This window comes from Thamnophis elegans, chromosome 7, assembly GCF_009769535.1.
Source record: "Thamnophis elegans isolate rThaEle1 chromosome 7, rThaEle1.pri, whole genome shotgun sequence".
Lineage (NCBI taxonomy): Eukaryota > Metazoa > Chordata > Lepidosauria > Squamata > Colubridae > Thamnophis > Thamnophis elegans.
The window spans coordinates 35,374,198-35,387,180 of record NC_045547.1 but is presented as its reverse complement, the minus strand read 5'-3'; the positions used below and the strand labels follow the sequence as shown (position 1 = coordinate 35,387,180).

Sequence of the window (12,983 nt, the reverse complement as noted above, 5' to 3'; positions counted from 1 at the left end):
CTGGATGCTGTGATCTTAGTTTTCTTAATGTTGAGTTTCAAGCCAATTTTTGCATTCTCCTTCTTCACCTGCATCAAGAGGCTCTTTAGTTTCTCTTCACTTGGTTGTGGTATCATCTGCATATCTGAGGTTGTTGATATTTCTCCCGGCAATCTAATTCCAACTGTTGATTCACCTAGCTCGCTTTTCTCATGATGTGTTCTGCATATAAGTTAAATATACAGCCTTGCCAGACTCTTTTCCCAATTTTGAATCAATCAGTGGTCCAGTTCTCACTTCTTGTTTCTTGACCCGCATATAGATTACTCAAGAGACAAATAAGATGGTCTGGTACTCCCATCTCTTTAAAAACTTGCCACAATATGTTGTGATCCACACAATCAAAGGCTTTAGCATAGTCAATGAAGCAGAAGTAGATGTTTTTCTGGAACTCCCTAGCTTTCTTAATGATCCAGCATATGTTGCCAATTGGCTCTCTAGTTCCTCTGCCTCTTTGAAATCCTGCCTATGCTTCTGGTAGTTCTCGATCCACATACTGCTGGAGCCTAGCTTGTAGGATTTTACTAGCATGTGAAATAAGTGCAATGGTGCAGTAGTTTGAGCATTCTTTGGCATTGCCCTTCTTTGGAATTGGAATGTAAACTGACCTTTTCCAATCCTGTGGCCACTGTTGAGTTTTCCAAATTTGCTGGCAAATTGAGTGTAGCACTTTTACTGCATTGTCTTTTAAGATTTTGAATAGCTCAGCTGGAATACTGTCACCTCCACTAGATTTGTTGTTGCTCAGATTTTCTAAGGCCCATTTGGCTTCACATTCTAGAATGTCTGGCTTGAGGTCAGTGACCACCCCATCATGGTTATTAGGGACGTTAAGCTCATTCTTGTAAAGTTCTTCTCTGTAATTTTGCCACCTCTTCTTCTGCCTCTGTTAGGTCCCTGCCATTTTGGCCCAGGCTTTACCAAAGACTTGGGTTGTGCTCTAAATGGAGTCTTTCTTCATCGCTAGTCTACAAAGGAATATGCAAGCGATGCAAATCTTATTGTCATAGACTGGTAATGAAATGTTATCTTATTACTTCCAAGTGAAGTAATAAGGTATAACTCTAGTTCTTCAGTTGTAACCTTTGCATTTTGTCTCATTGTTGACACATTGCTATTACCATTCTAGTGTTCATTTTTGCTTGTTAAAATTAATTTGACTAGAAATATTACACAATCTGCTCTTTTCACCATCATTAATTTCTTATGTTATCTTATTGTATAAAATAATCTTCATAATGATGATTAGAATGTAATAAAATCCATAGAATTAGTTAAACTTTAACTTTTTTCAGTTATTTTAATTTTCTCCTTGTTCATAGCATATACACTGACTTTAGTGGTATTGGAGCAACAGTTTTAATACAGAAAGCAAAGCATTTTCAAAGGTCTGAAGCTCATCATCAGTAAGTTATACCATTGGATTGATGGTTTAGGTTAGCTGAGCTAACCTAAACTTATTCTAGGTCTGTATGTCTGGTTTTGATTATACTAGTTTGGCTGTTTCTGTATTCATTCATGTAGTTTCACACTCTTTTTCTTTTGTTCCACTATCTTACATATTTCTTGTAGTGAAGATGAAATGTGACCTGAATTCCTCTAAGGAGTGTGCATGTAAGTGCAAATATAGTTTAGTAATTAGATTTAGTAGGAGCAGGAGACCAGATTATAGTTCACACAAAAATTCACTGGGTGACTGGGGCAAGCAGTCTCTTTTAGTCAACTTACCTCAAAGGGATGTTATTCTGAGGGAAAATAGATGTATGTAAATATGTTCTTATACAAAAGGTAGAATACAAATCATATATGTACATATACTTCAGTCTATCAATCAGTCTGATTGTTATTGAAAGACAGCTGCCAAAATAAACCCAAGAACCCTGAACTGAGTAGCTTGAAGGATAACCATATGTGCTATATTTATCTAGGATTTATGTGGAAAGACCTGTGGGCCCTTTTCATTAAAATGTGCTTTTGTAGTGTTTGACAGAAATTGATATATTGAATATTAATCTCCACAACAACAGTGATCTATTAGGAGTTCTTTAAAAGTGGGAAATAAAGTATAGTGTGATGAAGGTTTTGCATACGTTTGATCTAGTGAATCATAACTTCACTAAATGGAATACATGTGAAGCAGCTGTTAAACAGATATACATTGTATTTTATTTTAGTCAAACTCTATTTGAAGGTGAGGTTTTATTGTTTTCTGTAGACCACTGAGTAGGTCCACATAGCTTTCCTTCTATTGCTGAAGAATAAATCTTTTAGGAATTAATAGGGAATGTCGATCCACTTGTTCTCCAAATGTCAATTTCCATACAGCAAGAACATACTTAAAAAGAGTATGTAAAACTCAAAATGTTAAAGCCTGTCTCACACTTAGGAGACTGCATGTAACAACTTTCTTTCAAAAATAGAAAAACTATATCACTGTATAAATATGCATTTAAATATAGCATTACTGTAATGTTATTGCATCTGGAATAAAATATCAATTTATTGAAGTCTGTTGTTATAAGCATAGTTTTATATAAACACAGTGGAGTCCAGTCTGAAACATTCTTGTTGGTTTTGAATAAAATAGAATCTAAAAACTATTGAAAATATAGGTTTGGTATTAACTATCACTTTTCATTCTCTAGACAAAATACAAATCTAAGTCCTTATTATCTTCAAACATTAAGGTCCTATCATGAAATGGATTCATTACCAGCAGAATTTCATAAAGAGTAATTGTCGGGATTTTTGTGTCATAGGATTTAATAATTACCTAGATGCTTCCAGGATTAAAAATACTGCAGCTCCAAACCAAGTTATCACTAAATGTTAATGTTACAACTCTAAATTCAGCTACTGATCCTACTTACGGTAATAGATGGTTATCCTTCAATGGAAAAATGATTAAAACTATCACTTTTCATCTATTGATTTATTCTAACTATAAATCCCCCCCAAGCTATATTTTCCAAATAATAGGAAAGATAAAGTTTATTTCCAAAGTTTCTTCTGTTTCTAATGTATAGCTAATAATCCTTGCAGAAAGCCTTAGCTGCCTTCTGTTAATAACTAAATTGTATTTCCAGTTTCTTTGGTGATGTTTCATTAAATAGACATGAAGAACCATTGAATTAGTGATGTTTGCCTTGGACTATTCTAGTATTCTATGTGCCTTTCTCAAACAAGGAAAGGATCCTGACCATTTTTCATGACTGCTACAGTCATTCTACTGCTTATCTTTACCTAGGCTAAACCAAGTTCCTCCTCATGAGTTTGGTGAATCTTCATAATAATTAAGTATTATTCTTTTTTTTACACAAGTACTAATATTTGCTACATCAGAGAATGGTTGCCACTAAAATATAAAAGGCCAAGATATTTATGATAAGCAGTTTTACTGGATCAGAGGACACTGCAGGGTAAGTCAGATAAGAAAACTAATTTTAATACTCCCAAGAGTGTCCATTCCCATCGTATTGGAAACTTGTTATCTTTGATACACTCTCTTCCTTTGTGCTTTCTATGTTGTGATTTTTCCTAATGTTCCCTAGACATATTTTGTCACTTTATTCAAGATTGCACCCATAATTTTCTCATTGTATCAATATTATGACTTTTTTTAAAAAAAAATCCTTTGGTAAGAAAATGGTAAGCCAACCAAGTACTTTGAGATTAAGTGGACCTTCATCCATAACCAAGCAATTATCAATTGGTAACTGTTTTATATTTATGATACATTTTAGACTCAGGCTGTGTCTTGCCCAATAAATTACTCATATAATTATATTGGCCACTTGTGGCTTCTTGACCTCCCAAAGGATTTTGTTTGCTGAATGTTGTAAGTTTCTTTTGAGTATTGTAATTGCTTTCGCAATGACTAGAAAATAACTGAAAAGCTCAAGGTCTGTTGCTTATCAGAGAACACAGATATTTATATATAAATATGTAATAGTCAGTTATTGATTATTATTATCTTCAAAATTAAGATTGCTTGATGTACCACTTCTAGAAATGTGGATAAAGATGTTGGATAACCATTTGTCTGAAATAGGGTAGGGTTTCTTGCCTGAGTAGGGGGTTGGACTAGAAGACCTCCAAGGTCCCTTCCAACTCTATTATTCTATTCTATTCTATTCAAAAGGCCTGACAATAAATGATAGTTTCACATAAACCATAAAAATAAAATTAACAAATCCTTAAAATAATAGAAAATTAAAATTCTGTTTATATTCTAGTCATTTCTTTCTAAGACATATTTTCTCCTAAAACTACCCAGTAGTACTATCAGTAGAAGTAATTTTCATAATCTATCAGAGAAATCAGTAGTACTCCAAAATAAATGGCCTTGCTATGGAGATGAACTGTGATTGTCTAGCACTTCTTTTCCTAAACTTCCAGTCATGAGGGATTCAATCCCTATCCCAAATTTCAAGTCTTCATTGCTGTTCTTGAGAATCCTGCGCATACAAATGTATATATCTCAAGTTGCCCAGGTTTTAAAAGATAGGTCTAATAGATCTAAAAAGGTCTAAAAGTGAAACTATTGAAATTCATATTGTCTTACATGATTATCACCTTCCTAAAACCTTAGAACTAGGGGGTGCCCTTTTTGGTCTCCTCATAATAAACTGGGATGAGATGGCCATGTGGTCAAAGCAGACAAACTGAATACACTCTTTTTTACTCATCCTTTCCTTTTCCTGCTTTTTCTTCTGTTCATCTTCTGGGATTTTTCTCAGAAATAATGGCAGTTATATAATATAAATATCTGAGTGGAGAATTTATTCTGAAATAGCTGCTGCTGGGGCTTACAACCTGTCTGGCTGGTTTGACTATTGATTACTTGCCTAAGATTTCAGGTGCAAATTTATTTTATTTGTTATTGGTTTCTGCCTCTAGGCTACATTCATTACTTAATACCGTTCTTATAGTTTCTATTTTTACATCGTCTCTATTTTTCAAGTAATCAGTTTGTTGACTGTACATGAAATGAATAGCAAGGTACAACCAGTGGCAAATAAATCAGTTTGATATGCAGCTGTGCTGGAGTAGTGGGGGAAGTTAGGTTAGTTTGTGTTACAATAACCGATGATTAGTGTGATGCCCAAACACAGTAACTAAAAAGAACTTCTTGAATTAATACAGAGCAAAATGGCAAAGACAGTAATTCCAGGCAGGGTATGCTTCCATTAATAATTGTAGAGACACAATATATCATGCTTGAGAGAATTATTGATCAAAAATGTTAGTTACACAGTGAACTATTCATGATTAATAAATAATGGGCTTGAAGAAAATCTGTACTAAAGCCATTCCATAAACCTGTAAAAACAGAAAAGGAGAGATATTTAACTTTGGAGATGGAAGAAGTGATCTTCAGCTTTTGGATTCATACATAAGGTAGAGTCGTCATAACTGTCATTAAATATCAGAAAAGTGACTAGCTGACTATGCTTTCAATTGCTATACATACGATAATGAGGTGGCTGGATGGAGCCACTGAAGCAGTAGGCGTGAGCTTAAATGGACTCCAGAGGATGATAGTGGACAGAAAGGCTTGGAGAAATGTCGCGATGGGTCAGACACGACTTTGCAACTAACAACAACAATCCCTATCATCATTAGCCAGAACTATGTTTAACTTGTTTCAGAACACCAGTGAAGGTTTTTTAAGTGCAGAATTCTGACTTTTTATATTATTGAACAAATCTAACACTACTTTATGTTAGGGTTCCAGTAATCTTGTGCTATCTAGGTGTTTTAGTGCTTATTTTGGTCCATGAAGACTGGACTGACAGGTGGTAAAGACAAAAGCATCTGGAGGGTATCAGGTCGCTTGATTTTTGTTGTTACAAACAGCTTTTGGACATTTGGAAGACTACAGTCAACTAGAGTTTGGAGAAAAAAATATATTTGCAGATTGATGTAATGTATATTGGGTTTCCAATCTAGTGCCTTATGAATGTGTTTGGCTACAATTTTAAACACTGTTGCTATTGATAGGAATTCTAGTCCTAAATATCTCCACAGTTTTGGGTGAGAAAGAAGAGCATCACATGGAGGTGATTATTTGACTAATAGCAAACCCCACCACCTTCCTATGCATCCTGCTCCCTCTCTGCCATCTTTTAATTCATATTGCTGTACTTTCATTGTTTTTTACTGTTTCATTGTTTTTTTTTTAGTATGTTTTAAATTTTCAATTGTTGTAATTTTACATTTTCTGCCCAGAGTAGCCTTTGGTGAGATGGGATGCAAAAAATAATAATAAATAAATTAAAATAACACCATTGTTTCTATTCATCTAATAGAATTACTTCTAATTTATCTATAAAATATTCATTTTCATTGTTAAAACCTCAGAACAAATAGTACAATTACATTTACATTACAATTACAACTACATTACGCAATATATCATAGGTATGTTTGTGTGTGTATATGTATGTCTATGTGTGTGTATGTTTGTATGTATGTGTGTGTGTGTGTATGTATGTGTGTATATATATATATATATATGTATATGTACATGTACATGCACATGCACATACACATACATACATACATACATACATACATACATACATACATACACATATATATATATATGAACTGAATATACAGAACTGAATTTATATGGGTTTTGGGATGGAGGAAGAAAGAGATTAGTATTTAAAAAGCATATAGAAGGCCAATAAAAAGGCAACAGTAAAAATGAAGGCTTAGTAGCCTGATAAGACAATAATATTATTTCTAGTACAGCAAAGATAGGATTTAATTAAGGAAGCTAGTTTTAACACTTCTTTGCTTTTTTTTCATTTAAGCAAATGTGCTTTTTAAAATAGTAACAATCATCATAGTTGTACAGGTAGTCCTCAAGTTACAACCACAATTGGGATCAGAATTTATGTTGCTAAGCAAATGAGTTGGGCCTTATTTTATGACCTTTTTTGCCACAGTTGTTAAATGAATCACTGCAGCTGTTAAGTGAATCACATCACAGTAATTAAGTGAATCATTTCCTGCATTGACTTTCCTTGTCAAAAGCTGGCTGGGAAGTTCTCAAACAGCAATCCTGTGGCCCTGAGATGCTACAACCATCACTAATTCTGTTGTCAAGCATCCAGACTTTGATCATGTGACCATGGGAATGGTACTATGGATGTAATGCGAGGACTGGTTGTAAGAAATATTTTTTCAGTATCATTGTAATTTTGAACAGTCACTAGAAATGGTTGTAAGTCGAGCACTACCTGTAATAATAACATGTAGTCTAAGAAGTAGACAAATTTTGCTATTCAGTATGAAACATTTTTTTGTATAGGAAAAGAACAATCAATAGATCTGCTATAGGAAATCCATGATATTGGCAGAAAGAATCCCCCTTTCAGTTACTGATCCATTATTGCTCAAGCAGCATAATGTTTTTTTAAAAAAAGTTTTCAAAGCTTTATGCTGCTGTGTAATTGAGCTGAACATGAGTAAATGATTTCAGCAGACTAGAGAAGGGGGAATTACTCTATAGTTACTCTCACATGAATGCCTGGAAATGAAATTTGGATTCCTGCAACTTGTTGTTGTTCAGGGTGGCAAACATGAGGTTTGATTGGGGCCTCATCTCCGCTTTCTCTCTGCTTTATTCAAGGACGTCCCATGAAATGGAGATGACCAACGCTGGAAAAGAAGCAAATGGATTAGACAATCCCACTTTTCTTGTAAGTTTATATTTAAATTAAATATCTGTATAAAAGAGTTTCAATCACATAAAATAAAGAGCAAGAATGAGGTGGACAATAGCTGGTGTCATATGCGATCACTTGATCTGTTTATTGTAAAAATATGCTTTTTCTCCTGAGATATAACAGAATGGTATTTAGCACATTCAAATCTAAGCTATAACATTTGCTGCTTGTATTTCCCTTTTCTTATTCTGGAAAAAAGTAGGAGAAAGGACTGATATTCATTTTAATATGTGCCGTTCCTCCTATTTTTGTCAGGTTATTAATTCACTTTGAATCATATACTGTAATTTCCTTCTCGTTTTTTTTTCTTGCTATTCACAGTCTACCTGAAATAGAACAGACTGTGACAAATATAATGTTACAATTTAAGAGGCTTTCACATTATATGTTTGGAGGCTTTTTTAAATACCACTTCTCATCAAAGGAAATCTTGAAATAGTTTTATAGCCTTTTGCACGTTCTTTCTTTCTTTTTCTACTCCTACATGCCTTTATGTATTACATTTATAGCTATTTACTTATAGTTTGAATTTAATTATTTCCTTCATTTTTATTTCCTCCTTAAATTTTTGTTGTCTCTTTTACATTATCTGTCAATGGGGTTTATTTCTATGTGTCTATTGACATCTACATAGTGGCTGTTACAAACTTTACCTTCTATGTTGTGGATGACGCATATTTTTTCTTTTTGAGTCTTGATTTCCTTAAGATATTTTGGAGGGTGTTAGTTGGAGTGTGTGCAACAGTGTTGTTATGTAATAGTTGTTTTCATGTTTTTGATGTATGATAGTGTTAATCTTTTTTATAGCTTCTATTAGCTGTCTGGTAGTTGTTTGAGTGGTCAGGCATTTTTTGATAAAGTTGCGTGGGTATTCATTTTATTGGAAGATATTGTATAGATGGTCTGTTTCCTTTTCTTGATGTTCTGGGTTGCTAGTGGGTTGATGTTCTTTGTAATACTGCTTTTATATAGCTCCTCTTGTGGGAGGTTGATTTGTTAATGTGGTAATGAAGCACTTGGTTAGTGTCAGTTGACCATGAGCATGGTATGAAAAGATTCGTTGTTTCTGCAGACTGATGATGGTAAACATTGTAACTTCACTGAGGACGGTGCTACAGTTCGAGACTATGAAGGAAAACCAGAAGACTTCAGTAGGAAAGGTGGTAACAAGCTGGCATACACTGTCACAGATATACCTCCATGGCATCTTTGCATCTTCCTGGGAATTCAGGTAAATCTTCAAATAACAAGTTAGCTGGGAATTCTTGGCAGGGGTATGTTGTGCAAAAAGGTGAATAAAAATGTGAGTCAACTAACACAATATAAGGATGTCTGTCAGAAAGTCTGTGTCTGTCTACTGCCTACTATCATCTATCTATCTATCTATCTATCTATCTATCTATCTATCTATCTATCATTGTCTATTTATCTATCATTATCTATCATCTATCTATCATTGTCTATCTATCATTATATCTATCTATCTATCTATCTATCTATCTATCTATCTATCTATCTATCTATCTATCTATCTATCTATCTCTTCCCTGCAGTTTTCTTGGCAAGATTTTCAGGAGTCGCTTGCCATTGTCCTCATCCTAGAACTGAGATAAAGGGACTGGTTCAAAGTCACCCAATTGGCATCATGCTGGAGATGGGACTAAAATTCGTGGTCTCCTGGTTTTCAGTTCACAACCTTTAACCTGTACCCCAAATATTTAAATATAAACATAAATAAATAAAAGGATCTGGGAGTCTTTTATTTGCCCTTACAAAGTATGAAATTTATAGGAGCAGAGATTTTCCTGTCAACTTAGTGCAAAATCCTGTCAGTCACTTCAATAGTGAGATGGACAACATAATGAATTTTAATGAATAAATTTTAGAAAATGAACATTTTTGGATTTCCGAGGCCACTTCTAATTCATTGTTGTTCCCTTATTTTTGAGTGTGTATCTTCACCAGAAGAGAAACTCTAGTTTTGTCTAAGGCAATGAAGTGTGACAACTGTCATGCCTTGCATAACTGAGCATAGGGATTTCTGTTCTATCTCTCCATTGCCTGAGATCTTTGACAATACTTCACTTGTCTCTTCTTGTTTAAGAAGAAAATGTTAGTAGATCCAGCTTACTGGCAAAGCATTATTAACCAGTTCTTTGAAGCAGTTTTCTGTTATGAGTCACTTCTTCACACTAACCTGAGTGTGAAAGCTGAACCTGGAACAAGGGATTCGTGATTAGAGTGTTGACCGTTCTACACCTTCCTCATTCTGGAGTGCCACTAGACGTCACTCACATAGCTAATCACACCCTAAGCGGGTTTAGAAAATATGTACTTATGGAGAAAGAAGCATACTTAAAGACACTAAATTATTTAGATAGATTAAATGTAAGCAATTCAAGTTAGCAAAACAATTAAATCAATTCTAGTTCCAACTGAGTACTGGTAAATTTATTGTTTAAACTGAGTAAATGTATTTCAAAAATCAAATAGAGGTTCCACCAAGGACTCCATAAGTGATTACCTAATTTAAGTACTACAGATAACTTATGAAGCAATTCACAGGAGTGTACATGAAAAGAAAAACACCTACTGTTTCACAGTATGGCCTATTTAAACTTAATTCCTTGGGAGCTGCTCAAAAGCAAAGGAACATCCACAATGTAGAGATTTCTGCAAGGAATCACCTTCCATTTGGGAGATACTTCAGAATTTAACCTAATGCAAAGTACCATGCTAGTCTAAGGAATATTTGCATGGTATAATCAATAATTGGACATCTACCTGTGGTTCAAAATCTTATATGAAGGAAAGTCCATCATCCTTCAAAGTACTTTCTGCCATTTGAGTTGAAATATGGATATCAGTTTCTCAGCTAAAATTTATTTGAGTCAGTTTTTATATGGACAGAGGACTTCTGGCAGATAGTCAGATCTGTCCTTTGTTAAGATAAGAGACAGAAGCCACCCAAAAGACATGGACATTCACTCCATTGCATACTTTGGATGGGAAATGTAGATACAAAAACATGAATTTTGCTCTCTTTGCAAATAGGACTTTTGGTAGATATATTTCCTGATTTCATTGTCATCGGTTACTGCAATAACACATGGATTTGTCAAATTGAGGGAATGTCAGAATGTCAGGTCAGGCAGAATGAATGCTAGCTAATGGTGTGGCCTTGGGTTCTATGATAGTTTAAGATTTCTCTTTTTTTTTTCTAGATTGTAGGCATTTAAACTTCACTTTCCTTTATAGTGAAATGCACTGAGGCTTGCAAAAGCAGTAAGCTAATTTAAACACTAAACTTGATCATAAAAACAAGAACAGGCTAAAGTACAAAGACAATTAAAAAAAAATCACATCAAAAGTCTGGCGGTACCATATCTGAGGCTTAAAAGAGGAGGACCTTATAATATTTTAAGATGGTCTTTTATAATATAGGCACCATGATACACAAAGTATTGTTTTATGCATTCACCATTACAATTGGCAAGCAGGACTCTTTATCTCTTAATTGCATTTCTCCCCCTCTTCTCTGTTTCTTAGCATTACCTGACTGCACTTGGAGGTCTCGTCGCAATTCCTCTCATCCTTTCCAAATCACTTTGTCTGGAGCTGGACACTCTGACACAAAGTCACCTGATCAGCACCATATTTTTCGTCTCAGGGATCTGCACTCTTCTTCAGGTTATCTTTGGAGTAAGGTAGTCATATATATCTACAGCATGATGTCTCTTTTTGATTACATCTACCCTATAGCTATAATTTTTCATCCAAAAAAATAAAAGATTCTCTAGTGAAAAGCTGGCACTAACAAACTCAAGAAACATAAGGGCAGTTGGGCAACTATCTATGAATATTTTTTTTAATGTAAATTTCCTTTTTTAAATGAATGAAACTATATCTGTAGTTACAACCACAAATTTGCTGGGAACTAGAATCACAAGAAGAGAATGAAAGACAACAATCACTCACTCAGTTCTAAACAAAATCAGAGCAGACAGCCTAACTAAACTATGCATTTATACCTGAGATTAATAGGCTCTTGGGACTGAGGAGATGTTTCCAGTTCATTTAACTGAGGAATACTTTGAAATAAATAATCTGGAATTCTGTTTGGATGCTCTTAGGGCGACCTTTCAAAATCTTGTTGTGCCAAATGAAGCAAAAAATTCTCTCAGTTTCTTGACTCTAGCAGCCAACAAATCAGAAAATTGTATATTGTAGTTGTATTGAAATAAAAGGTTAGAGATAGAACTTTAATTTGGATATACAGTATGCACAATACTGGGATTAGGCTCAAAGGCCTAAATGGCTAAAGGTAGTCCTTGATTTATGACAATAAAGAAACCTAGCATTACTGTTGTACATCATGATTGCCATGAGTCAAGGCATCCACATGACTGACCTGGTTTTACGACCTTTTTGCAGCAGTCATTAAGGGAACACTGGGATCATTAAGTAAACTCATTGTCCACAATGGGAGATTTTAGCTGGAAATTGAAAATAAACACTTTCCAGCAAAGAAAATGTCTTAAATTGTGGCCACGTGACCATGGGCTGTGGCAAATGGCCATAAATATGAGCACCTAAAATGCAATCTCATGACCCTGGAGGGAGCCTTCCATTGGAATTTTGAATATACATCGCAAGTACCTTTTGGGGTGGTAACTTCAGATGATCAATAAGTGATCGATTATAAATCAAGACTACATGTATTTTCAACTTTATAAATTATTTGATATATCAATTTCCCATCAAGCATCTGCTACAAAAATAGCAATGTTAGTCTGACAAGTAGTATTAGAACAGATCGGTTAGCCAAAATGAAGCAACTTCAGAGTTGGACAACTTTTAGAGAGTATCATGAGACTTTTTTTGAAAGGGACATGTGCTGCTCTGTATGCATCTTTATTTTTTTGAGAGTTAAAGAGAAGAAACACAGCAGAGTAATTCTCTGAAACAGTGTTTCCTCTACCCAACAATGAAACTTTCAGAACCGGGCAACAAATGCCCTTTGTGTAGAATAAAGCAAGATTCTAATTTATTTAAGACTCCTTTCCCTTCCTCACCCTCTCAGGAGATTTTCAATTTCACAATAACCCCTTTGATTCTGCTAGGAATTGCAAACTACATCCACAGCTACTAAATTAAATCTGTTTTGCCAAGTGCTTACTTAGATGCAAAGAATATACTTTA

At 34.5% G+C, this 12,983-nt stretch overlaps 1 protein-coding gene across 1 annotated transcript in view; it reads left to right on the top strand.

The window, feature by feature from the left end:
• The first annotated feature begins 4,885 nt into the window (after nt 1-4,885).
• LOC116511784 (solute carrier family 23 member 1-like) overlaps nt 4,886-12,983 on the top strand; it is a 30,917-nt gene continuing 22,819 nt past the window's right edge. Inside the window, exons 1-4 of the mRNA XM_032221974.1 lie at nt 4,886-5,439; nt 7,685-7,754; nt 8,854-9,012; nt 11,331-11,488. Of these exons, the coding sequence (XP_032077865.1) occupies nt 7,698-7,754; nt 8,854-9,012; nt 11,331-11,488 (374 nt within the window). The 5' untranslated portion in view covers nt 4,886-5,439; nt 7,685-7,697. The remainder of the gene's footprint in view (nt 5,440-7,684; nt 7,755-8,853; nt 9,013-11,330; nt 11,489-12,983) is intronic.